This window comes from Eschrichtius robustus, chromosome 13, assembly GCF_028021215.1.
Source record: "Eschrichtius robustus isolate mEscRob2 chromosome 13, mEscRob2.pri, whole genome shotgun sequence".
NCBI lineage: Eukaryota > Metazoa > Chordata > Mammalia > Artiodactyla > Eschrichtiidae > Eschrichtius > Eschrichtius robustus.
This window is the reverse complement of record NC_090836.1, coordinates 2,684,165-2,710,302: the sequence shown is the minus strand read 5'-3', so window position 1 is coordinate 2,710,302 and position 26,138 is coordinate 2,684,165. Positions and strand designations below refer to the sequence as shown.

The 26,138-nt window shown below is 40.3% G+C and overlaps 1 protein-coding gene across 16 annotated transcripts in view; it reads left to right on the top strand.

Annotated features, from left to right (window-relative positions):
- Window positions 1–17,724: 17,724 nt before the first annotated feature.
- The window catches only part of WNK1 (WNK lysine deficient protein kinase 1), a 133,895-nt gene continuing 125,481 nt past the window's right edge, over window positions 17,725–26,138 (top strand). For 6 of the 16 annotated variants that reach the window (XM_068561823.1, XM_068561822.1, XM_068561825.1 and 3 more), the window contains exon 1: window positions 17,725–18,795. In XM_068561823.1, coding sequence (XP_068417924.1) covers window positions 18,037–18,795 — 759 coding nt within the window. In that variant the 5' untranslated portion in view covers window positions 17,725–18,036. The remainder of the gene's footprint in view (window positions 18,796–26,138) is intronic. The other 10 variants (XM_068561833.1, XM_068561831.1, XM_068561830.1 and 7 more) reach the window with 4 other exon arrangements.

Sequence of the window (26,138 nt, the reverse complement as noted above, 5' to 3'; positions counted from 1 at the left end):
AGGAAGTTATTATGAGAAAATACTTACAAATGCCCAAACCTACGTGTACAATAGTAACGTAGATGATATACATTTTTGATTGTTGCTTCTTGGGTCAGTCTTTTAACATACCCTCTAGGGCTTAGTGGTTGTTGCACAGACATGGGATACATCCAAGTCAGGCCCCTCCTTTCACCAAATTATCCAAGTTGGAGATGGAAAAGGAGTTCTGTCTTTGTCCTTGGCATGCTGGCTGTCAGGGTGGGCTCTAGAGCTGACAGCGGCTGTGACCTCCACTCGAATGTGGCCAAAATATAGAAGTAGAAATGAGACAGACAGACAGAGGGAGAGAGAAAGAGAAAGTGTTCTGGTGAAACTTGAGTCAATAAATCCAGTCAACTTTAAGGCCAGTATACTTTCTTCCTTTCTGTGGTTTTGTGACCCAGTTAATTCTACTTTTTTGCTAAATTTAGCATGAGCTTGGACTTCCACTTCTATCAAGATGGAGTAAAAGGGGCCAAATTTACCCACCCACCAGAAACAACTAAAAATCTAGACAAAATATTTTTTTTAAATAGCCATTTTCGAGATATTGGACATCAGGCCTGATGAAATAGGAAACAAATGAGGTAAGCCCTGTGAGTGCCCAGCCTACTGCCTTGAGAGATTTTCCAGATGGTGGCATGGAAAGGTGGAATCTGGGTAGAGCCTCGAAGATTCCCTGAGGTGAGGAGCTGAAGCTAGAGTCCAGAGAGACCAAGACAGCTAGAGTTTGCAAGACAGAATACCAGATAGGAGAGAGCTACACACAGAGAGAAAAATGACAACAACAAAAATCTAGAGATCTTCAGAGGGTCCCCCTTAGGTATTCAGTAGAATACTCACCAGCACACGAATGTGAGGAAACTGTTCAAGGTCAGGGAAAGAACCACCTGAAAGTATTACGGGAACAGTAACAAGAACTCATACAGGGCCTGAATAGTGCCTGTTCCCACTAGCCAGACCAGAAATCTTATAATTCACAAGTCATTAGGCAAAGTACTCAGAAGGATTTTGCCTCAGTTGTGGGGCAAAATTGGCTGTCGACTAAATGCCGCTCTGGTCCTGCCTAACAAATTAAAAAAAAAAAAAAAAAAGACTTGAAAGGATCAAATTGTTTCCAAACAACTGTGCCCCAGAACAAACTCAAGAATTGGGACTACAAAAATATCCAGCACTCAGCAAGGTAAATTCACAGTGAATGGAATTAATGAAAATTTACTGGGCATACTGGGAAATATGACCCGTAATGAGGAAAGTAAACAAACTGACTCAGAACTGATGCAGATATTAGAATTAGCAGGCAAAGACATTAAAATAGCTATTATAACTCTGTTCCATAGCTTCAGAGGCTCAAGGAAGGATTGACTACGTTAAGTAGAGATGTGGAAGATATTTTTAAAAGACCCAAAATCAACTTCTAGAAATAAAAACTGTAATGTCTGAGATAATGAGTATACTGGATGGGATTAACAGCAGATTATTCATAATGTTTTCAAAGTCCATCCATGTTGTAGCATGTGTTAGTACTTCATTCATTTTCATGCCTGAATTATATTCCATTGTATGGATATACCACAATTTATTTATCCATTCATTGGTTGATGGACATTTGAGTTGTTTCCACTTTTTGGCTATTATGAATAATGCTGCTATGAACATTCATGTACAATTTTTTGTTTGGACATGTTTTATTTCTCTTGGGTATGTACTTTGGAGTGGAATTTTCCTAAGCTATTTTATCCTCTTATCTCCATTTATCAAATATATAAATAGCATAATTCCAGCTGGAGTTGCTGGAATTGCATGGTAATCCTGTGTTTAACCTTTTGAGGAAGTGCCAGACTGTTTTCCAAAGCAGCTGCACCACTTTACATTCCTAACAACAGTGAAGTCCAGTGAATCTATTTTTTGTTGTTGTTGCTTGTGCTTTTGGTGTCGTATCTAAGAAACCATAGCCTAGCTAAAGCTCACAAAGATTCACTCCTAGGTTTTCTTCTAGGTGTTTTATAAGTTTTGCTCTTACATTTGGATCTGTGATTCATTTTGAGTTAATTTTTGTGTATGGTATGAAGTAGGCATTCACTTTCTTTTTTTTTTTGTCTGTGGCTATCCAGTTGTCCCAGCACCATTTGTTGAAAAGACTATTTTTTCCCATTGAGTGGTCTTGGCATTCTTGTTGAAAATCAACTTATCACAAATGTGAGGGATTATTTCTAGACTCTCAATTCTATTCCATTGATCTATCTGTTTATCTGTATCCCAGTACCACCTTACCTTGATTACTGTAGCTTTGTAGTATGTTTTTGAAATCAGAAAGTGTGAGTGCTTACATTAGTTCTTGATTACATTAATTACATTAATTCTTGCTTACATTAAGCTAAAATATGTCTCCTTGTAACTTCTCCCAGTCTGCCCTTTGGAGACACCCAGTTAGTTTGTCTAGAGAATACACGTGCTTATACAGCTTTGTGTTTTAAAAATCCCAAATTCTTGGACTTCCCTGGCAGCGCAGTGGTTAAGAATCCACCTGCCAATGCAGGGGACACAGGTTCGATCCCTGGTCCGAGAAGATCCCACATGCTGCGGAGCGGCTGGGCCTGTGTGCCACAACTACTGAGCCCGTGTGCCACAACTACTGAAGCCCATGCACCTAGAGCCCATGCTCCCCAACAGGAGAGGCCACCACAGTGAGAAGCCTGCGCACTGCAACGAAGAGTAGCCCCCGCTCGCCGCAACGAGAGAAAGCCTACACACAGCAACAAAGACCCAGTGCAGCCAAAAATAAATAAATAAATTAAAAAAATATATATCCCAAATTCAGTGTAAGGAAAACTCTTGGATCATCATCTGCAAATTTAGTTTCCTCTCTCAGGATTTCTGCCCTGGTTCCAGATTGCATATCAGTCAAAGAGAACGAAAGAGCACCCTTAGCACTTGCTATTTGCCCAGAAAGGTATACTTTCAGGTAGGAAATTTCTTTCTCACCAGCAAATATGAGGGGGAAAAAATCTGTAAGATCCAATGCCTTGGTCTAGCTGGACTTGATAATTTGGATGTAAGAGAATCCACTGATCTAGTTTAGTCACTGGCTGGGTGACCAGGGCCACACGCTTCCCTTTCTGTGTCTTTGTTTTCCCACCTGTTTTATCCCATACCCCTCCCTTCCTCAGAGGGAGTGTGGGAGAATGAAAATAAGAGTACAACTATGTGAAAAGCTTTTAGTTTGAAAGATACGAGGAAAATACAGGATGCTATTAGAGTGGATCTGTTCTGAACAATAACCATTAAAGACCAATTAACACATTTTAAGAATTAAAACTACAGTAAAATAACCAGTTTGAGTATGTCATTGCATCACCTTTCAAACACACAGACATGCAGACCCAGCTAGAAAACTGTTTAATCCTAAATTAAATGTGAGGATTAGGACTGCTGGCCTCGTTTAGATTCAGTCACTCAAATTGCCACTGCAAGTTCGGCGACTACTGTCAATTTTTAACTGTGCAGTGGACTCTTGTCAGGATTAAGCAGGTCAGACTTTATTCGACACAACATTGACTGTCCCTGGTGCCTTATTTTTACCTGAAAAAAAAATAAAGGAAGGCCTTTAAAAAAAAACTCTGGTTAATAATAAATACTTAAAGATTATAGTGTGTTAGAAGCTGACAGGTATCGTAATATCTAAATGGATTTGTTGACCTTTAAATGGAGCTTGGCTCTCATGTCTATTTGTCACGATTTCCTACTTATTTCCTTCCCCACTTTTTCCCCATTGTCAACTCTTGTTATTCTCAGTGATCACGGAAAAAAAAAATATGTTAGTTTGAGGGACTTAACCTGCCAGCCTGTGTTGTTTTTGTCACATTATCTCTCCTCCTTGACTGAACTATTTCTCTTCTTCCTTGTTTTTTTTTAGTTAAGGTATAATTGACATACAACATTATATCAGTTTCAGGTGTCCAATGTAGTGATTTGGTATTTGTATATATTTCAAAATGATCACGGCAATAAGTCTAGTTAACATCTCTTAACTGAACTACTTCTAATCGGGCTCATTACAGAGCCTCTAACAGTAAGAATTAAAGGCTCTAATACAAGCTTGTACCGACAAACAGAATCTCATTAAGAAGTTCGTTTTGGTCCTCCCCCCAGCTCCTCAAGAGAACGCGCTAGTGATAATATCCAGTCTAATTATGTATTTTCTACATGTGATTACAATGCAGCAGGATTATCGGATTGCATAAAGTTTGAAGTGTTCTTCTCATGAAGTAAACTGTCATTAGTATTAGTGAAGACAGAAACCAATTTTTGGAAAGGAGGAATGAATATAAATATGAGTTAGGGCAAATTGGATGACTGGGTGAGCCACGCTGGGATGCAGAGGTAAAGAAATTGAAGCTCTATGTCCTAGATTTAGTATTTAAATAATGATAATTTAAAAGATCTTTCTTAGGGGAAGTCTGTTGATGTGCCAGGCCTGGAAGAGAAGAAGGATGTCTCTGTCACAGTGGAGACAGCTCACATTTTTACCCTTTCTCTATTCCCCACTGCACATGACTTCCACTCATAGGCCTGGGGATAGGGACAGATCTTCCACAAGCATCTTGTATCTAGTAGTGAAATATTAGTAACAACTTAAAAGTCCCAACTGAAGTAGTGTTTAAATAAGTTTTAGTTCAGCCATGTGATGAAAGATTATGCTGTCACTTAAAATAATATTGTATATTTAAAAATTAGTGATAATTTTGATGGAAATATGGAAATATGATTATAGTGTTAGGTTAAAAAATAAAACATGTTCATGAAGTAAAAAAAAAAAGAAAGGAAGAAACGTATATAAAAGTAAAAGCATAGAAAAATATTGGAAGGAAATATATCAAAATGTTAATATGGTTATCTCTGTGGTAGAATTATGAGTGGTTTTTACACTTTTTTTTTTTTTGCTTATCTCTATTTTGTAAATTTTCTAAATATAAAATGTATACTCCTGGAAGAATAAAACAACGAAGGTTAGTTTTTAAAGAGTGTTAACAAAATGGTTTTCTGGCCTTTATAGAGATAAAATAATGTAATTTTTTAAAGTGTGTCTTTTGCTGTTCTGATGAACAGAATTTATTATAGACCTAGTTTGTTGTGTGTATGTATGAATGTGTGTGTGTGTGTGTGTGTGTGTGTGTTGGGGGGGGTGATCTTGGATACGCAGAGTTAAATTTAACATTTTAAATTAATCACATGGTTGACATCTGCTATGACCAGGGCCCCTTCCCAGGTATTGCAGAGGACACAGTTGTTATGAGGCACAGACCTTGTTTACAGAAGGCCTACATCAGATGTGGAAAAAAGGCTTAAACGTGGAAAAGTCAATAACAATCCCCATAGCAAGCTGATAGGTTTTTCCACAAGTCATTACATGATGTTCCGTTCATGTAATTTGATGACCAGAAGATGCTTCTTGAGAGGACCTGTCCACTTGAAAACATCTTAGTCAGTCTTTTTTGGAATGTTATCTGTCTTTAGGTAATAACCGTGTGTCACAGGAATCTGCAGAGGTAAGATTTTTTTCCCATTTATAAAAAAATTGAACCAAAGTTGATTTGGCTATAAGATAGGGGCTAAGCCTCTACAAGGGCTTTAAATTTCTCTTTGGGCCAGGGTTCAGCCTTTTGGACCCCTTCTAATTACTACCTGTGACTATTTTTTCTAACCAAGGTCTAGCCCTTATGTTCTGATTCTTGGGTAGCTGATCTAGCACTTCAATCTGTCCTGGTTTGTTACAGGCAGAGATAAGTGATAAGATTCCCCAATCCTATTCTGTCATAGCTTAATACCTCTGTTGAAGCTTGGGGATAAGAGCTGCAGAGATGCACGGATGGAGAGCTGAAGTCAGCCTGGCAGTAGGAAAGGTCTACTGTGACAAGCTGCTCCCAAGGTGCACTAAGCTGTGAGGCAGCACCGCCTTGTCTTTCTCTAGGGAACCCCCGCGTTCCAGACTTAGATTCCGCACGCACATCCCTAACCTGGCTCTTATTAGCACCGCGACTTGTGTTAGTGTTTAAGCACCCTTATTCAAGAATTAAAATCATTACTGCATATAAAATGTGAAATCAGACATGCTTCCTCTCCAGTGGTCTAGAGATTCACACAAAAGAAATTGAGAAGTATTTTAGGAGAGGGTGAGAGAATGAAAGTAGTGGAGGGGGAAAGAAGTAATCATTTCAGGATTTTTCTAGAGAAATTATAAAGAAACTTCACTGGAAGTCCCAAAGGGAGTAGGTTGAAGTAACTTGCCACTCTGACAAAGGAAAACCAACTGATTATGAATTCAGTTCAGCGAAGGGCCCGGTTCTGCTAGTCTCATCACTACAGCCCTAGATGGCCCAGGTTCCTCGTCCTTCATCACCTGCCCCGATTGTTTCCTTGTATTGTGTATACTTTTATGAGCTTTGTGATTCTAGAACCAGGTGCTCTGCATCCTTGTCAACACTTGGTATTCTCTGTCTCCTTTAGTCATTCTAGTAAGTATGTGGTAACATTACACTGTGGTTTTAATTTTCACTACATCAATGACTAATTATGATGCAATACATCTGTTCATGTGCCTATTTGTCATCCATTTATCTTCTTTGGTAAAGTATCTGTTCAAATCTTTTGCACACTTTTTAAAAATTGCACTATTTATCTTAATGTTGAGTTGTAAGAGTTCCCTACATATTTTGTTTACAAATATTTTTCCAGATATTTGTTTCGCAATGTTTATTCTGTGGCCTTTTCATTTTTATAACATTTCTTTTAAAAAAACAAATTTAAAAAATTTTTATGAAGTCCAGTTTAGCAATTTTTTCTTTATGTGCATTTTGTGTCCAAAAATTCTGTGCCTAACCCAAGATCACAAAGATTTTCTCCTACATTTTCTTCTGGAAGTTTTACAGTTTTAACTCTTATATTTAAGTGTATGACCCAACTCAAGTAAAGTTTTATGTACTGTGTGAGGAAAGGATTGGCCACCCAATTGTTCCAGCATTATTTGTTGTAAAAGCTACCCTTTCTTCTTTGAATTACCTTGGCACCTTTGTCTATTTGTATTTTGGCACTCACTATTCTGATCAACTGATCATTCGTCAGTCTTTATGTCAGGACCACACTGTTTGGATGACTGCAGCTTTATAGTGAGTCTTGAAATCAGGTAGTGTAAGTCTTTCAACTTTGTTCTTTTTCAAAATTGTTTCTGCTATATCAGGTCCTTTTATTTCTGTGTAAATTTAGAATCAGTCTGTCAAATTTTTTTTTTTTAGACTCCTCCATTGTATGCTGTCTTAAAGTATTACGGTGGCTGTATTTTCCTAGTCTCTTTTACACGTAGGTATTGAAAAAATCAGAGCAGTTTTCTTTTTTCTTTTTTTGGCTGCGTTGGGTCTTAGTTGTGGAACGCGGGATCTTTCGTTGCGGCCATGGGCTCTTCTGTGGCGTGCTGGCTTCTCTCTAGTTGTGGCGCAGGCTCCAGAGCACATGGGCTCTGTAGTTTTCAGCATGCAGCCTCTCTTGTTGAGGCACACGAGCTCAGTAGTTGTGGCGCGTGGGCTTACTTGCCCCACGGCATGTGGGATCTTAGTTCCCCACCAGGGATCGAACCTGCGTCCCCTGCATTGGAAGGCGGATTCTTTACTACTGGACCACCAGGGAAGTCCCTGTCAATTTTCATTTTTAAAAAGTCTGCTGGGATTTTGATTGAGGTTGCATTGAATCTATAGATCAATTTTGGGAGAACTGACATCTTAACACTATTGAGTGTTCTGATCCAAAACAGGATATATCTTCCCATTTATTTAGGTCTTTAATTTCTCTCAGTAATATTTTGTGGCTTTTAGTATATAAATCTTGTGCATAGTTTGCTAAATTTATTCCTAAGTATAGCATGTTCTTGACACTATTTTAATTAATATTAAATTTATTTATATTTTTTAAAATAAAAATTGTATATGTTTTTGATGATTTGATATACATATCCATAATGAAATTATTAGTATAGTAAAGCTAATTAACATATCATCTTCTCAGATAATTACCATTTTTGGATGTGATGAGTTTGCCTGAAATCTACTCTCTTAGCATATTTTCAGTGTTCAATACAGTTTATTAGGTATAGTCATCATGCCTGTAATTAGATCTCTGGACTTATTCATCCTACATGACTGCAGTTTTGTACCCTTTGACCAACATCTCCTTGTTTCCTCCACTGCCACTGCCCCCGCCCATTCTTATTCTTTGCTTCTATGAATTCAATCATTTTTTTCCCCAGATTCCATATGTAAGTGAGATCATATAGTATTTGTCTTTCTCCATCTGGCTTATTTCACTTAGCATAATGTTTTCAAGGTTCATCCATGTTGCCACAAATGGCAGGATTTTCTTTTACCTCATGGCTGAATAATATTCCATTTTGTATATATACCTCATCTTCTTTATCCATTCATCCATTGATGGACACTTAGGTTGCTTCCATGTCTTGGCTACTGTAAATAATGCTACTACAAACATGGGAGTGCACATATCTTTCCGAGTTAGTGTTTTCATTTCCTTCAAATAAATACCCAGAGGTAGAATTGCTGGATCATATAGTAGTTCTATTTTTACTTTCTTGAGGAACCTCCATACTGTTTTCCATAGTGGCTGCACTAAGTGACATTCCCACCAACAGTGCACAAGGGTCCCCTTTTCTCCACATCCTTGCCAACACTTATTTCTTGTCTTTTTGGTGACAGTCATTCTAACTGGTGTGAGGTGTTATCCCATTGAGGTTTTGACTTGCATTTCCTTGATGATTCGTGACACTGAGCACTTTTTCATATACCTGTTGGCTGTTTAGATGTCTTCTTCTGAAAAATATCTATTCAGGTCCTTTGCTCATTCTTAAATCAGGTTATTTGTTTTTTTGCTGTCGAGTTGTATGAGTTCCTTACATATTTTAGATATTAATCCCTTATCAGCTCTATGGTTTGCAAAAATTTTCTCCCGTTCTGTAGGTTGCCTTTTCAGTTTTTTGATTACTTCCTTTGCATTGTGGAAGGTTTTTAGTTTGATGTAGTCCCACTTATTTTTGCTTTTGTTGCTTGTGCTTTTGGTGTCATACCCAGGAAATCACTAGTTTCATTTAGTTGTTTGTATTTTCTTGTATTTCACTGAATTTCTTTAAGAGGATTATTCTCAATTTTTGGTCGGACAGTTCATAGATCTCCATTACTTTAGGATCAGTTATTGGAGCTCTATTATTTTACTTTGGTGATACCATGTTTACTTGATTATTTGTGATCCTTGTGGCCTCGTGTTGATGTATGTACACTTGAAGAAGTAGGCACCTCTTCTAGTCTTTACAGACTGATTTCGACAGGGAAAGCCCTTCACCAGGCAGCCCATCCAGAGATTCTGGGTTGCACATCTGTTGGTTATCTCCAGGCTTGCTCTGGAGCCCTTCAGCAAGCGAGTCTGGTGCCTGGGTCAACAGGTGGGCAGGCCTAATGCCTCAGTCCATCATGGGGTGGGCCTGAAGCCTGGGTCCAGTGGGTTGAGCTTGGCACTTGGATCCATGGGGCGGGTCTGGTACCTAAGGCTGTGGTGGTAGGCTGAAGACCTGAGTCCACAGAGGCAGGCCTGGTGTCTAGGACTGTAATATTAGGCATCAAGCCTGGTCCCATGGGGGCTGGCCCAGTGCTGAGGTCTGCTGGGGCAGGCTGGGGCTCTGGTTCTGCTGGAGCCTGGGGCCACAGGGGTCAGTCTGGCATTGGGGTAGGCCTGGTCCTGGGGCTTCAGTAAAGTCAAGTGTTCATTTCATTCTCTTTCTCCCACTGGGAGGGTGTCTCTCTTCACACTGGGCTGCCTGGGGTTGGGGAAAGGGTGACAGAGATAATGTGAAACTGTCTTTCCTTCCCTCCTCAATGCATCTTTTCTTACTTCTGTGCTCCACCCAGGTGCTCTAATACCCACCTGGAATCCTTAGCTCTTGTGAAGGTATTTTTGCATGTGGATATTCGTTCAAATTGATGTTTCTGTGAGGGGACAATCACTAGAAACTTGCTGAAGTCTGAAAGCCAAGCGATATATTTAAATTTTAGATTGTCCATTGCTTGTATATAGAAATGCAATTGATTTTTGTGTATTGACCTTGTATCCAGTGTCCTTGTTAAATCACTTCTTAGTTCTAGTAGTGCTATTTTTTTTTTTTTTTTACATTCCTTAGGCTATCTGTGAATAAAGGCAGTTTTACTTCTTTCTTTATAGTCTGCATGCCTCTCATCTTTTATCCTCTCTTGTTGCATTGGGCAGGACTGCCAGTACCATGTTATATAAAGTAGTGGGAGTGAATATTCTTACCTTGTCTGCCATCTTAGAGAGAAAGCATTTGTTCTTCCACCATTAAGCATGATGTTAGCTCTAGGTTTTTTGTAGATGAACTTTATCACATTGAAAAAGTTCCCTTTTATTTATAGTCAGTGGAAGGATTTTTTTAATAATGAATAATTGTTGAGTTATGTCAAGTGATTTTTGTGCATCTATTGAGATGATCATATGTTTTTTTGTTTGCTGATATGGCCAGTCACACTGATTATTTTTGTATTATATTATGTTTATTATTATATCTTGAGAAAAACCCAACTTGAACATGATGTATTATCCTTTTTTAAAAAATATCACTGGTTTTTATTTACTAAAATTTTGTTCAGGATTTTTGTATCATGTTCATGATAGATATTAAACTGTAGTTTTCTTTTTGTGTAGTATCTTTGTCTGGTTTTGGTAACTGGGTAATGCTAGCCTGATAGTATGAGCTGGGAATTGTTTCTACTCTGTTTTCTGAAAAGTTTGCATACAGTTTGTATTATACGATTATATTTCCTTATGTGCTTGGTATAATTCACCAATGAAGTCATTGGGCCTGGAGTTTTCTCTGTGAGAAGATTAACTATAAATTCAATTTCCTTGATATAGGGCCACTAAGTTTTCTTTTTTCTTGAGTGAACATTAATAGTTTGTGTTTTAAGATATTTGTTCATCTTATTTGTCAATATATTGACATAAAGTAGTTCAGCATGTTCTCCAATTACCCTTTTAATTCTGCAGGATATACTATGATGTCCCCACTTGCATTCCTGACATTGGTAAGTTGACTTTTCTCTATTTGTGATTAATCTGGCTAGAGGTTTATCAAATTTATCAATCTTTTCAAAGAAACTTGGAGGTTTCATTGATATGAGCTACTGTTTTTCCACTTTCTATTTCACTGATTTCCACTCTTCATTTAATATTTTCTTCTTTCTGCTTACTCTGAGCTAATTTCCCATTTTCTTTTTAATTTTTTAGGATAGAATCTTGAGAAGTTGATTTTAGATCTTTCTTCTTTTCCAGTATAACCATTTAATGTTGTACATTTCCCTCTAAGCACTGCTTTAGCTTTATCCTGCAAATTTTTACCTTGTACCATATATCCGTAATGATGTTGTCTACTTGCTCTATAATGAATGAAGAATTTTGAAATATCCTACCATAGTTACGGACTTAGTCTACTTTTTCTTTTCAGAGTTTTTGCGTCATGTAGTTTGAAGTCTTGTTATTAGGTGCATACATATTTAGGACTGAAATGTCTTCTTGATGAGTTGACCCTTTATCATTATGAGATATTCCTTCCTATCCCTGTTAATAGTCCTTTTTAGTATTAATATAGCCACTCTTGTTTTCCTTTGATTAGTATTTGCATGATGTATCTTTTTTCATCCTTTTACTTCTAATCTGTCTTGATATTTAAAGTGTTTTTTTAAAAAAAAATAGGTAGCATATGGTTGGATGTTGCTTTTTTTATCCACTCTGTCAATATCTTCCTTTTAATTATAGAGTTTAGAAGAGTTTAAACCATTTACATTTATTGATACTGTCAGTATGGTTGGATTGAAATTTTCCTGTTGCTTTCTGTTTTCTAGTTGCTCCATGTGTTTTATTTTTCTTCTTTTTCTGCCTTCTTTTAAGTATTTTTTTAATGATTCAATTTTATCTCTATTGGCTTATTAATTGTAACTTTGTTTTATAATTTTAGTGATTTAGTGTTTACTGTATATATTTTTAACTTATTATAATTAACCCTCAAATAATATTATGCCATTTCACATATAGTGTTAAGAACTTTATAATGGTATTCTTCCATTACCCCCATCTGTCCTTTGTGCTGTAACTGTTACCCATTTTCTTTTATAGATAAAAGTAATTTATAAATTTATAAAGGTAAATTATATACATTATTATTATATTTTCTTTAAATTGATATTTATCTTTTAATGTGATTTAAAAGGATGCTTTTCTATTTCCCAACAAATTTATTTTTTCCAGTGTTTCTCATTCCCTGTTTAAATCCTAATTTACTAATCCATCTACTAACATTTTCTTTTCCTAAAGAACTTAAAAAAAAACCCCACTTTTATTGTAGTGCAGGTCTGCTTGCAATGAATTCTTTCACCAAAAATACACCCAGGCTGGGTGGGGTGGTGGTGGTGAAACGCTCCAACAGGTGTATTTTGTAATAGCTTCCTAGGTAATTCTGATAAATCTCTTCTTGTGAGAACTTGTTAAGGCCTGGAAGATGGTATGGATTCCCATTTTAAAATATTTTCCCCAGGGAATTCTCTGGCAGTCCAGTGGTTAGGACTCCATGCTTTCACTACCAAGGGCCCAGGTTCAATCCCTGCCCCCCACGGAACTAAGACCCTGCAAGCTGTGCAGTGTGGCTAAAAAAAATAAATAAAAATTAAAAAAAATACTTTGAATCCTGGGAATTGCCTGGCAATCCAGTGGTTAGGACTCCGTGCTTCCACTGCAGGGGGCATGGATTCGATCCCTGTTCAGGGAACTAAGATCCTGCATGCTGCACGGTGCGGCCAAAAAAATAAATGAAATGAAATGAAATAAAATGAAATAAAATAAAATAAAATAAAATAAAATAAAATTATTTTCCCCAATGTTCTTTCTAGATGATCTAATAAACTTATACTTGGTAATGTCATATGATGGAATATTATGCAGCCATTAAAAGTTATGTTTCTAAAGAATATTTAATGACATTGGAAATGCTTATAACATAACTATAAACATTTTTCTACCAGTCTGGAAAGAAGGACACCTAAGTACCAAAGGCTGATATCTCTGGCTAGTAGAGTTGCTGGTGATTTTCACTTTCATATTTTCTTCTGTATTTTTCAAACTGTCTGCAATAAATGAGAATATATTAAGAAATTCATGCTATACAGACATGAGTACTCCCAGGAATTAACTTCCCTTTTCATTTTGGTGGGTATTGCCCAGACTTTTTCTCTGTGCATTTAAATACATATAGACACATAATTTAAAAATATAACATATGATCTAATACCTATTATTCTGCAACTTGAGTTTTTTACTATTTTTATGTGACCACATATATATTTACTTCCTGCTCTTCTACTGCTGCATGGTGTTGTCAAAATTAAGTATACCATAGTTTATTTTCTTGTCAACATACATGTAGATTGTTTCACTTTTTGGTTACAAAGCTGTAGTGGACCTTCTTATTTTTCGTGCACATGCGCAAGTATTTCTCTCAGGTAGGTACCAGAAAGGGAGACTGCTGGATCAACGGCTGTGCACATTGTACATTTTAACTAACAAATTGCCCTCAAAAAAAGTTGTACTAATTTATGTTATCATTAATAGCACATGAGTTTCTCCACACCCCTGCCAACACTTGATATTATAAATCCTTAAAAATTTTGCTAATTTTTTTGAAGAAAAAATATATATCTTATTTTAGCTTGCACTTCCCTAGTTACTGGATTCCAGAATTTTTTCAGTCATTTGCATTTCCTACTGTCTCAATTGTCTTTTCCTATCTTCTCCCCCCTTTTCTATATAGATGTCTTTTTCTTTGTGGTTTAAGGTGTTATTTATGTATTTTGGTTATTAGGCTTTTGTTATATAGGTTCTAAGTTTTTCTGCCAGCTCATCATTTGTGCTTTATTGACCAGAATTGTCAACTTTGATAATAGTCAAATGTTTTTCTTTATGGCTCTTGGATTGTTCTTTGAAGTCCTTTCCTATCCCATGTTCCCTTATATTTTAAAAATTCTTACAGCTCTTTAAAAAAAATAGCTCTTTAAACTGTGTGGATATTAATTTTGTAAATGGTGTGAGGTAGACATCTAACCTAATTTGTTTTTCAAATTAATACCTAATTGATCAAGCACTGTTTACTAACCTTTCCCCCCACTGACTTGAAACGCCGTATTTCTCATTTATGGCATGCTCATACACACATGGAACTCTCAACACACATGTTTCTGTATTCTCTCCATTATCTATGCTTATCTCAGTACCATACAGATTTAATCCTATGGTTTTCCAATTTGCTTTGATATAGGGCAAGTCTCATCCCTCTTTATTTCATTTATAATTAAAAAAGGTTTAAAAATCTATTCTTCATTGTTTAACTGTCTGATTCTCCCTTCTTCCTTGAGTTGCAAATAACAAGGAGGTAAAATAAGAAGTATTATAGACAAGACAAAAGAGCATGAGAAATGAGGGAAGAGAGACAAAAAAAGAGGAATTTTCTTAAGATGGTATTTTTTTTCTCTACACTTCAAGGTGCTACCCTATGAATTATGCCACATACAAAATAAAATAGATTTTGTGTATTCAGCCACTGTCTAAATCAAAGGTATCTCTGGCTTTCATTGCTGGCCAGTTACCAATGGCAGGGACCATGTAAACATAAAATGTGAATGGATGGGAACTAGAAAGAAACATGAATCAACGTGAGAAAATGAATAAGGACTAAAGTGAATTAAGAACATGGTGAGAGAAAATAAAATACTTGTATTCTTCGTATGGACCTACCCACCAGGAAGTCAAATCTCTGAGCTTAGTGCATCCATGGTGTCCTGGGTTCTTTCTCCTACCTCTTGATGTTTTATATGAATTACAGAGAGGTCAATTCTTTACTTGATAATTAAAGTGACAGAGAAAGGAAAATAACTATTAGGGATATAATAGTAATGAGTAATAGAAAATACCATGCTGACTGAAAGTGGGTAAGTGTTGAAAAGGGAGCTGAACAAATAAGTGTCCGTAGTAAAATATTCACATAAACAGTTTAAGCTTTAAATCTAACATTGTACCTGTTTTCCTGGTGAAGCTAACATAACACAAGTAGGAAAAGCTGTCACATGGGCGAGCCTAGTTTTAAGTCAACAGTTAATTAAATTATTTACAATGAATTTAGTTGCTCCCTGCTGAAATAACATGTCAGTAGGGCATGGTGGTTGTCATGGGACTTGTGTCCAATGCAGTGTGGCCAAAGGTTCATGGCCCAGTAAGCAGGGCCAGGTAGTAATAAAGGCTTTTAATGACCATTCACACAGAAATATCCTCATTTTTTTTATGGTGCCAAAACACGAACATTGTGATTTACTGATCTCCCTTTAACTCATCAATTTATAATTAGTTGTCTCATGTTTTAAAGTAGACTACTTTTCCTAGTAAAGCAACAGTTGTGCAAGTTCTAAGAAGCTGCCTCAAGAAGTACCATACAAATGTACTTTGAAGACATTTCTCCCCTTGCTTTGCACCGAGTTTACGGTTGAGACAAACCACTTAATACGACAAACCACTTAATACATATACCATAATGATATTTGCCGTTACCATAGCAAATGAGTGAAGGGGATAGTCTTTAAAAAATGGAACTCTAATATTTGAAGACTCTAGTGGCCCCTACTAAACTCGCACTTTAAAATGTTCATAATCTTCCACCTTCATAAAACCTAACAACCATCGGTTTTAAAGCAACTTTTTTTGTATACCTCAAAGGGTAGCTTTTGATAAAAAAACTGAGAAATAAACTATTTTACGTATCAGATGAATTGCTATGAATCGTAGAGACAAACTTCTCCAAGTGGAGCTCATGCAGCCCGTTTGGGCATTTGCTAGGAAACTAAGCGCTAAGGAATCTTCCGTCCGGCTCCTTCCAACCGCTGTCCTCCCTGTGCGGCCGCGCGGGCCGTGCGCTCCGGAGCGGGTGCCCAGAGGGCTCGGGGGCCGGAGCCGGAGCGCAGCGCGCGCGCTCGGCGCGGTTGCGCACGTTTCAGCGCTTCCCGCTCCTACCGTTGGGCTAGACTTTCAACCGCCATCTGGGTTTGGCTTCCTCCTCCGTCGGGCGCCCCCTGGTGCTCATCACCTGCACCATCTTGAGTGGCTGCGAGGAGCAAAGGTCCCGGGAGCCCAAGGATGCTTTCGAGAAAGCCGCACGTCCAAAGCCGTGGTGTCAATCACACGGGTACATGCAGGCACCTCTAGAAGAAGCTGGATGCTGTTTTACTAAGCACCAAGCAAACACAGGCGGACATTAAGTTTCATCCGAGTCAACTCGGCTCTCTCAAGTTTGTGGTAAAAGCCGCAAAGATACGTTAGACGCCGTCTCTTCTTGAATCCGCCCCCTCCCGCGCGCGCTGCGCGCTTTTTCCGGGCGGAGTTCGCTGTGACCCTTGACTGCAGTGGGGCGGCCCGTCTCTTGAGAGTCAGAATATCTGTCCTGGGCTGCAGCCGAGGATGCGGCCTTAAGTGCCATGGAAGGGAGGTTCCCCCACCTATCCAATCAATGTTATGCACAAAGTCTGTCGCCCCAGAAAAGGGGTCCAGCTCCCCCGGCTCTCCGCCCACGCCCCGCTCGCGGCACCAACGCCGCTCCAGATTAAACAGGAACAGCAGCTCTTTTTCCATCCATGGCAACCCCAAGAGCTCGCTCTCGCCTCGGCACAGCATGGTGGGAGTCTCTCCCCTTGTTCTGCCTCCCTCTCCTTTTCTTCTGCCTCCCCTCCTTCCACAATTAATGCCTAAGTCATGATTTTCCTAGCTAGCGCCCACTGAAGGATGGGGCTTAGCGACTCACGGTGACGCTCCCATCCGCCTTCCAGAAGGGGCGGTTTCAGAGAGAACTACAGCTCCCGTCAGGCATCAGCCTAAGCCACCGCAGGGCGTCACGGGAGTCGTAGGCGCCTTCCTCCTCTGTCCCATTCATTCCTCAAGGCGCCAACTACAAGTCCCAGTGGGCCTCGGGGCGGGCACGCCTGCGCGAGAGCCCCGCGAGCGGGGTGGGGGTGGGGCGCCCCGGGCAGCGGGGGGCGGGGCCCGAGCGGGCTGTGTGGAGGCTTCAGACGCCCGGCGCCATTTAGCGCCGAGTTTCGCCCGCGGACGGCGCGTTTCTCCCGCGGCGTCTCTGCACCCGTCTTCGTGACAGAAGGTGCCCAACCGGGTGACTGCCCTTCTTCTCCCGGCCCTCCTCGGCCCGGAGGAGCAGCAGGCTCGGGCCCTCCCACGCCAGCCCTCCCTCCGTCAGCCCCCGGCCCCGGCCAAGAGAGGACGGGGTCCGCCCGGCCCGGGGCGGGCGGCGAGGCCCGGGGCGGGGGGCAGCTCCTCCGCGTCGCGCGTCGGCCCCTCGCGTCGGGCGATGGGCGGCCTGTGAGGCCGTCCAGCAGGGCGGGGAGGAGGAGCGGCCGCCCGCCTGGCCGCGAGCCCCGGCGCGGCCTCCCCTGCCTCCGCGCCGAGCCGCCGCCGCTCGGGGGTCCGCGCGCGCCACCGCCCCAGGGCCCAGCCCGCCCCGGGCCGCGGCGGCGGCGGGCAGCCGGGCCGCCTCCGTCTGGACTCTGTGCGGGCCGCCGCGCCGCCCCCATGACCGCGCGCCCCCGCCGCTCCAGCCCGCCCGGCAGCCGCTTGCCGCACGATGGCTGCGGCCCGTGAGGCGCCAGCCCCCGTGCCTCCGCCCCGCCGCCGCCCCCGACCAGCGCGCCTCGAGAGCCGCAGCGGCCGCCGCAACCGGGCCCGCGGCCCCGCCTCCCGCTCGGGCCGCCGAGTCAGTGCCGAGTGAGGGGCCGTCGGCCCGCAGCCTCGCCGCCCCGGGCCGGCCCCCTTCTTCCGCGAATTCGAGCCGCCCGCCTCGCTCCCGCTCCCACCATGTCTGGCGGCGCCGCCGACCAGCAGAGCAGCGCGCCGGGCTCCCTGTTCCTCTCGCCGCCGGCGCCTCCCCCAAAGAATGGCTCCAGTTCGGACTCCTCAGTGGGAGAGAAACTGGGCGCCGCGGCGGCCGACGCCGGAGCCGGCAGGACGGAGGAGTACCGGCGTCGCCGCCACACCATGGACAAGGACAGCCGGGGTGCGGCCGCGACCACCACCACGGAGCACCGCTTCTTCCGCCGCAGCGTCATCTGTGACTCCAACGCCACGGCGCTGGAGCTGCCCGGCCTCCCCCTCCCGCTGCCCCAGACGAGCGCGGCCGCTGTGGTCCCGCAGCGGAGCCCCCCGGAGCCCCAGCGCGAGGAGATCCTGACCCCCGCTGCCGCCCATGTGGTCCAGCAGCCGCCCGCCGCCGCCGCCCCCGCCCCCGGGGAGCCGGTCGCCGCGGGCCCAGCCGCTGCCTCGGCCCCGGGCAGCGCCGGCAGAGACCGCCAGGTTGCCCAGCCCGGCCACGCGGGGAGCAAAGAGGAGCCCCCGTCATCGAGAAGTGGCAGCGGCGGCGGCAGCGCCAAGGAACCCCAGGAGGAACGGAGCCAGCAGCAGGATGACATCGAAGAGCTGGAGACCAAGGCCGTGGGAATGTCCAATGATGGCCGCTTTCTCAAGTTTGACATCGAGATCGGCAGGGGCTCCTTTAAGACGGTCTACAAAGGTCTGGACACCGAAACCACCGTGGAGGTCGCCTGGTGTGAACTGCAGGTATGCCCCACCTACTTCTTTATTTCTCGGTGGTTTGGATTCCCGATTTGGCTCGGTTCGGCCGGTTTCCCGAGTTCGCCCTTTGCATGTCTTTCTCTGATTGTTTGCTCCGAAAAGGGGGGAGGCCACCTTTTGGAAGAGAAACCAGAATTTGGGGCATGCACCTAGGTGTTTGGCTAGGATAGGAGTTAGTATTGGTAGCCAAAGAGATTTGTTCCTAGGGGGGAGTGATGAAAGTCATCCTGATACAAATGCATTGCCTATTCGTCATTGTTTTACTCGTCTGGCAGGAAACGGAATCAGTGGGGAAGTTTTTGGGTTAGGAAAGTACAGTCTTCTTGCCTTGTGCTCCTCAGGGGGTCTGCAGTGATGAGCTGCTTGTGTGTTAGGTGCGTGTTTCCGTTCCTGAGATCAGGCTGTCCTTTTAAATTAAGAACGACCTTGTTCCTCCTGACTGGCTTTCCTTTGGATATATCTTAGTTGGTGATCACACAGGCATCTAATAAACTATAAGAAGGGCTTCCTTCTCTGGATAATTTGGGACTAGAAAGTTATAGTAAGTGTTTGATACTGTTTCACCTAATGATGCATAAACCTTATGATAGCTAGCAGTGATCTGACGTTGTTAATTAAAACTAGTATGTCTTCAGTCCATTCACTATACTGTGGGTAGTACAGGAGCTTATGTAAAATTGTATATGTGCTTTGAGAGTCGTCATGTCATTATCGTTGTTTTAACTTTGTTGTAAAAAGTTTTTAAGCCAAACTTTCCCAGGAGTACAAAGGAGTCACAAAGCTTCCTTTTTCACCTCTCTGGGAGATTTTCATGGTGTAAATGAAATGATTTTCATGGTGTGTCATCCTGGTTGACAAGGATATTCTAGGTTTAAATAGCTGGGTTTGGGCTACTTATTGCCTGACCTGTAGCAGCTTGATTGACTGTTGTCCTCACCGGGAAGTGAATATACATAGGTTATTGGAAGAAGCAGAGTTGAACTGAATGAAAAAGCCACTTACATTATACATGAAAAATGCCAGTATCCATATTCTTCTTGCCAAGAAAATGGACCAAGCTGAATTAGGATATGAAAGTACCTGAATGATCTAGGAATTTATCTATTATCCATGAACTAATATGTTAACACTTAACCGTTTGAATGTCACCTTCCAAATGACCAAGGCTATATCAAGTGTGAAGGGAAATTAACATGTGGAAGGAAGTAAACTTCAAAACTGACAGGTTTTTTAGGAATGTAATTTCTTAAGTTTTATAGTTAGTGGTATAGAACTTCTAAGGCACTGTGAAATAAAACCTACTCAATTTTATAGTGTTTTAGAGTTGGGAAGGTAGCAGACCTTTTTTTAAAATAAATTGTGAAACTATAACTTTATGCTGGTTGGTCAGTCATACTCAAAAACTTAGGTCTGATTTCTTTTGGTTTACAGGCAGACACCTGTTTCTTTTTTGTACCTCGGGTGCGTATTGCTACTGGTCCTGGATTTTATTCTTCTGTAGTTTCATATTTGAATAGGTGCTTTTTTAACAGTTTTTTTTTTTTTTTCCTTAATTAGTTACCTTACTCTCTTAAGACTAGACCCAAGTAAATGTTGAGCACTTTATGGATGTAATGTGTGTGTTTTCCTTTTTTGTCACTTGGAATTTTCTGATAGTTTATTATCCTGAAACTAATGATACAGTGGGGAAAAAACCCTCAATTTGTCTAATGTCAGAATAAGAATTTTGTCTAAGCTTCTCAGTTTTTCCTGGAACTGTTGACTTTTTTGATTTTTGTTCTCTACCTAGGCATGGTCATGGTTAAACAAAAGAATATCTGCTATCTTTACATATATTACAATAATATTGCCATATTATTTTTACGTTAGTTCAGGGTTTGGCTGGAGAACCAAATGAATCCTAGTTCATTGAGTGGTACCCTGGTTTGGAACCTTCCATACATGTCATTTGACCGTACTTCTACAGTTTATCTTTTTGGTTTTTAAAATGTGATTATCTTAGCTCCAGGATCCTTTATAGCAGTAGTTGGACAGTGTTTATGATTTTTTGGCCAGAACTTTTGCCTAATAACCTATTCAGTAGGTTAGTGTTTGGGTTTTTGTCTTTGGATATAAACTGAAGGACAAGCCAAGGGATTACTAGATCACTGGGAAAAAAGGAAAGCTTTTTTCACTAAATGTATATTTATTAATATGCATATTTTTCTGTAGGAGGACTGGAGAAATATTGTGTTCAGTTGTTGAGTTAAAAATCTTGTGTATTAAAACTGGAAGACATCTTAGGTTATTCTTCCCAGCTGCTTATTTGATAAATAAAGAACCTGAAGTCATGCAGCAGGTAAATGACTTGCTTGGGTTGATAAAGAAAGGAAATTAAACTGGTTAGGATCTAATAATTTGAGAAATGTTAAAGCATTTGTAGTGCAGTAGATGGTTAATTAGTAAATCTCAAATGAAGCAGTTCTGTTTTGGCGTGGAAGTTACTGTCAGATTTTTGGAGAAATCCTATCCTGTAACCATGGGAAATTCCAGACTTCTGATTTGGGTGTTGATTTTATCACTTCAAATGGAGAAATAAATAGGCTTTTTGGGGTGGAGAATGGGTGAGTGTGGTATATAAGTCAAATTTGTTTGCATCAAGCTTATTTTTAGAGTCACAATATGCATAGTTACTTAGTAAAACAAATATTGACTCTTAATAAATAATATATAGGTAATACTTTGATACCACAGGATTTTAAGAGATAACAGATCTTTTAAGATGAAAATTTCTTTACCTGGTTTTATTAGGTAGGCTGTGCTTTAATTTTACTTCTATGTTGGCTTGGTCAGAAAATGTTATTGCTGGACTTTGCAGAATTTACATTGCTTTTTTAGGGAGGGTTCTTTTTTGTTTTTTGTTTTAAAGAAGCATAGCATAGTTTGCTTGAAGAAAACATGGAGATTCAAGAATGGTTGTTTTACTCTAAGCACTTTTCTCCCCATGCTACTTCTAAATACTGAGTTCACTTGATAATATTGATGAGATTGTTTCCAGACCTACCTGAAAGGAGAGGTCAAATCATAAATTTTGATTAAGCTCCAAAATACTTACTGTCTACTTTTCTCTGGCTTTTCGCAAGTTAAAGCTCATGTCTCATCATGAGTATATGATATTAACGTTTTATGAAAAGTTTATCAGTGCTGCAGAAATTGGATGTGGTTCTGTGGTTAAGAAACCATAACATTTTTTTGCTATAGTTCTTTGTTTTTTTTTTTTTTTAAAGACTTTTTTTTTTTTTTAATTAATTAATTTATTTTTGGCTGTGTTGGGTCTTCGTTTCGTGCGAGGGCTTTCTCTAGTTGCGGCAAGCGGGGGCCACTCTTCATCGCAGTGCGCCGGCCTTTCACTATCGCGGCCTCTCTTGTTGCGGGGCACAGGATCCAGACGCGCAGGCTCAGTAGTTGTGGCTCACGGGCCTAGTTGCTCCATGGCATGTGGGATCTTCCCAGACCAGGGCTCGAACCCGTGTCCCCTGCATTGGCAGGCAGATTCTCAACCACTGCGCCACCAGGGAAGCCCGCTATAGTTCTTAAAATAATTCATTGAACTGTATCTTCCCATTTGAATATTGAGGATTTTTCTTACCTGTATTTTTTAAATTTGTGCCACATTTCTTGTTTTTAGGAACCTGCAGTAACTTTTAGTTTCAGGAACTAAATTTCAGGGAATAGTCTTTGGAGTTTTTCTTGTTTGTTTTTAAATTCCCCGAGTCACTGATTTGTTGGAGTATGGGCAGGATTCAGGTAACTCAAGGGTAGCTGCTATGCAGATTAAAGAATGATTGGTGACTTGTTCGAAGTAATCCTTTGTCCCTTCTAAACAGGACAGAATAGAATTAAGGACAGGATAATTTTGGGTAGGTAAGATTTAATTTAAAATATATGTAGATTTATTGCCTTAAGAAGTAACTTCATGGCACAGGAAAAAGAATTACGTTTTGGTTGATTTTTTTTTTTTTTTTAAATGATATAGTTAGTTCTTACTTAGTCTTAAGGACTTAAATGTTTTCCTTTTCTCTTATTTACCTTTAGTATCACAGTTGTTTCTAGCGTAAGAACTTGGACAGAGAGGTTTTTTTTTTGGTTTTTTTTTTTTAAGATTTTTTTTGATGACCATTTTTTAAATATAGATTGATTGATTTATGGCTGCGTTGGGTTTTCATTGCTACACACGGGCTTTCTCTGGTTGCAGTGATGGGGGCTGCTCTTTGTTGTGGTGTGGTGGCTTCTCTTGTTGCAGAGCACGGGCTGTAGGCACATGGGCTTCAGTAGTTGTGGCTCACAGGCTCAGTAGTTGTGGTTCATGGGCTCTGGAGCACAGGGTCAGTAGTTGTGGCTCATGGGCTCTAGAGCGCAGGCTCAGCAGTTGTGGCACACGGGCTTAGCTGCTCTGTGGCATGTGGGATCTTCCCAGACCAGGGCTTGAACCCGTGTCCCCTGCATTGGCAGGCAGATTCTTAGCCACTGCGCCACCAGGGATGCCCAAGAGATTGTTTTTGTGTAAAACAAATTGGGAATCTTTTGTTGCCTGGTGACTCAGTTCACTCTTTGACATTTGGATGCTAGTGCAAGATCCTGGTCATTTGAAAGTCATCCTAGTTAGTCCCTGTGGAAACGTTCAACTAAAACGGGGCTCTCATTTTCAGAAATCATCTTAAACCTGTTATTTGTGTTTTCTGGTAACTTCTAAATTTTTTAGATAAAGCTGTAAAAACAGCAAGAGTGGTTATGTTCAAATTAAAATTTCTGAAAATGTTCATATACCAGGGAAAAATTCACTATAATTAGTTATCAGGTTTTGCTCTACCAGTTCTTTACATTTACTTATTGTTAGCATCTTGCATTTTGTTTCATCCCGTGTTAAAAAAAAAGTCAATCAAGTGTGCAGGAATAGGTGAGACTTAGCATGACCTGAATTTGGAGAAGGCACTATTTTTCTGCAGTGTAACACAGTGATTAAGAACTTAAAATGCCTGACTTTCAATTCGGATCCTGGCTCAGCTAATGATTGTGTAACCTTGGGTAAACTTGTGTGCTAGTTTTTTATCTGTAAAATGGAATGTAATAAGAGCACTTATTTTACAGTTGTGATGAGTCAATGAATTAGTATATATAAGAAACATTCAGGACAGAGCCTGGCACAGAAATATTAACTGCGATGATGCAGCATCTTTGTTAGGCTATCGTTTTGAGGGTAGTGATGGAAATTTTGATTTGTTTACATTTATGCTTGAAAAATGTAGCAGAACTCTTAAGTTGGCTACCATACTTATCGGAGAAATGTTGGAGTTGAACATGGCGTCATCAGTGTTTTCAAATTCCTTAGCTTTAGCTGTCCTCTGCCTAACTTTCTAATTTCATGACCTGTCACCTTCCCAAAGGGCAGCCTTTCTGAATTACTAGCTTCCGGAATTTACTAGGATCTTTCCTCTTGGGATCATTCTTATAGTTTTCTTCACATTGATTAAAAATCATTTACATTCTTTGTCTACTCCCCTAGTCTTTGGGCTTTTTGAAGATACAAGTATCGATAGATGCTCAATATACTTTGATAAATATTACATTTTTTCTGTTATTAAGTTAGAAATAGTTGTAGATCTCGGGGTTGTTTCATCCATATTCCTTGCCTTTCATTGGTCCACAGCAGATTCTCTAATCTTGTATTTGGAGATTGACTCTGGTATAATACAACACTGTATAACGGAAACCAACTCAAAGGCAGAAAACTTTGTTACCCGATTACCTGACCCTGAGTAATTAACTTAATCTGTAACACTGAATTATTAGTAACATGTCTTACTGACTTCACAGGATTGCTGAGAAGCAACTGAAATACTATGTGAAGGTACTTTGAAAAATGTAAACGATGATGCTTTTAAAAAAATCCATTTTGAAGGCTCTAAGTTATCACTTGTTACAAATTAATTACTTTAAACTTCTTAGTTAAAGTTGGGTTTTAGGAGCTTTTTGTTCTGTCAGTTTAGGGATTTTATTAAATCTTAAGAAGAAGGGGAGTAGTTTTTCAGACTGAAGAGAAATTGCCAGAAGCTTTTCTTAAGAGTGTTTTTACTTGGAAGAGGATTATGCCTTTGACAGGTGGCAGGCTTTATTTTGTGTGTGGCTTTAAAGAGATTGGTTATTGATATGTTCCACGGAAGAGGAGAAACTTTAGTATTTGCTTGGTTTTGTGGTTGACTTAATTGACTGTATAATGTCCACCTTAATTTGTATTGATTTAGATTTTTCAGGTGGGCATTCATTAAGAATTTAGTTTTTGATGTTGTGACTTGAGTCTTGGCATTGCAAGATTGACATATTAAATGTGCTGTGCTACATTAATGTGCTTAATGATTTTTAGAAAAGAATCATCAGATAAGCTGTTTGTCATCACAAGCAAATACAGTTTTCCCTGGAATTTAAGAAATCTTAAGAAATTTAAGACTTTAAGAATAATTTAAGAAAATGTTTGGAAATCTACTTGGTATAGTCGTCATATTCGGGTTAGTTAAGTAAAATCACTGTTTCTGTAGATGCCTTTCGTGCAGGCAGGATTCAGTTTCTCAGTCCCAGATGATCTGTGTTTTGGTCATTAGGTACATGGTGAATGGTCTTGTGTTAATCAAACACTAATATATAAACCAAACAGAGGTGAGGTGAATTAGTGAATCATATCATTATTGATGTACACATTTTCTCTATTAGTCGATAGAAGTAAACAGGTTGTTTGGGATAATGATAGAATCATCTTCATGGCTAATAGTTTTGAACTAAATAACATGATATGCAGTTGCCCTCCGTATCTGCAGGTTCCGCATCCACAGATTCAGCCAACTGTAGATAGAAAATAATCAGGAAAAAGAAATGCCAGGAAGTTCCAAAAAGCAAAAGTTGAATTTGCTGCACTTGTAGCAACTGTGTGCATAGCACTTACATCGTGTTTACAACTATTTATATTAGTATTCACATTGTGTTAGGTATTATAAATAATCTAGAGATGATTTAAAGTATACAGGAGGATGTGTCTAAGTTATATGCAAATTCAGCACTGTTTTATAGAAGAGACTTGAATGTCCGTGGATTTCGGTATCCATGGGGTGGGGGTTGGGGAGCATCCCTGGAACCAGTCCCTGGTGGACGACTGTATTCATCTCTTTGTGGATATCCTTTTTACTTGGACTGGTAGATCATTGTGGATTAAGGTAAGTTTGGGAAATACAACACATTATCTCTTTAACATGTTGAAGAGTTCCTAGACATTATCATATTTACATGGTTTTCCAACTGTC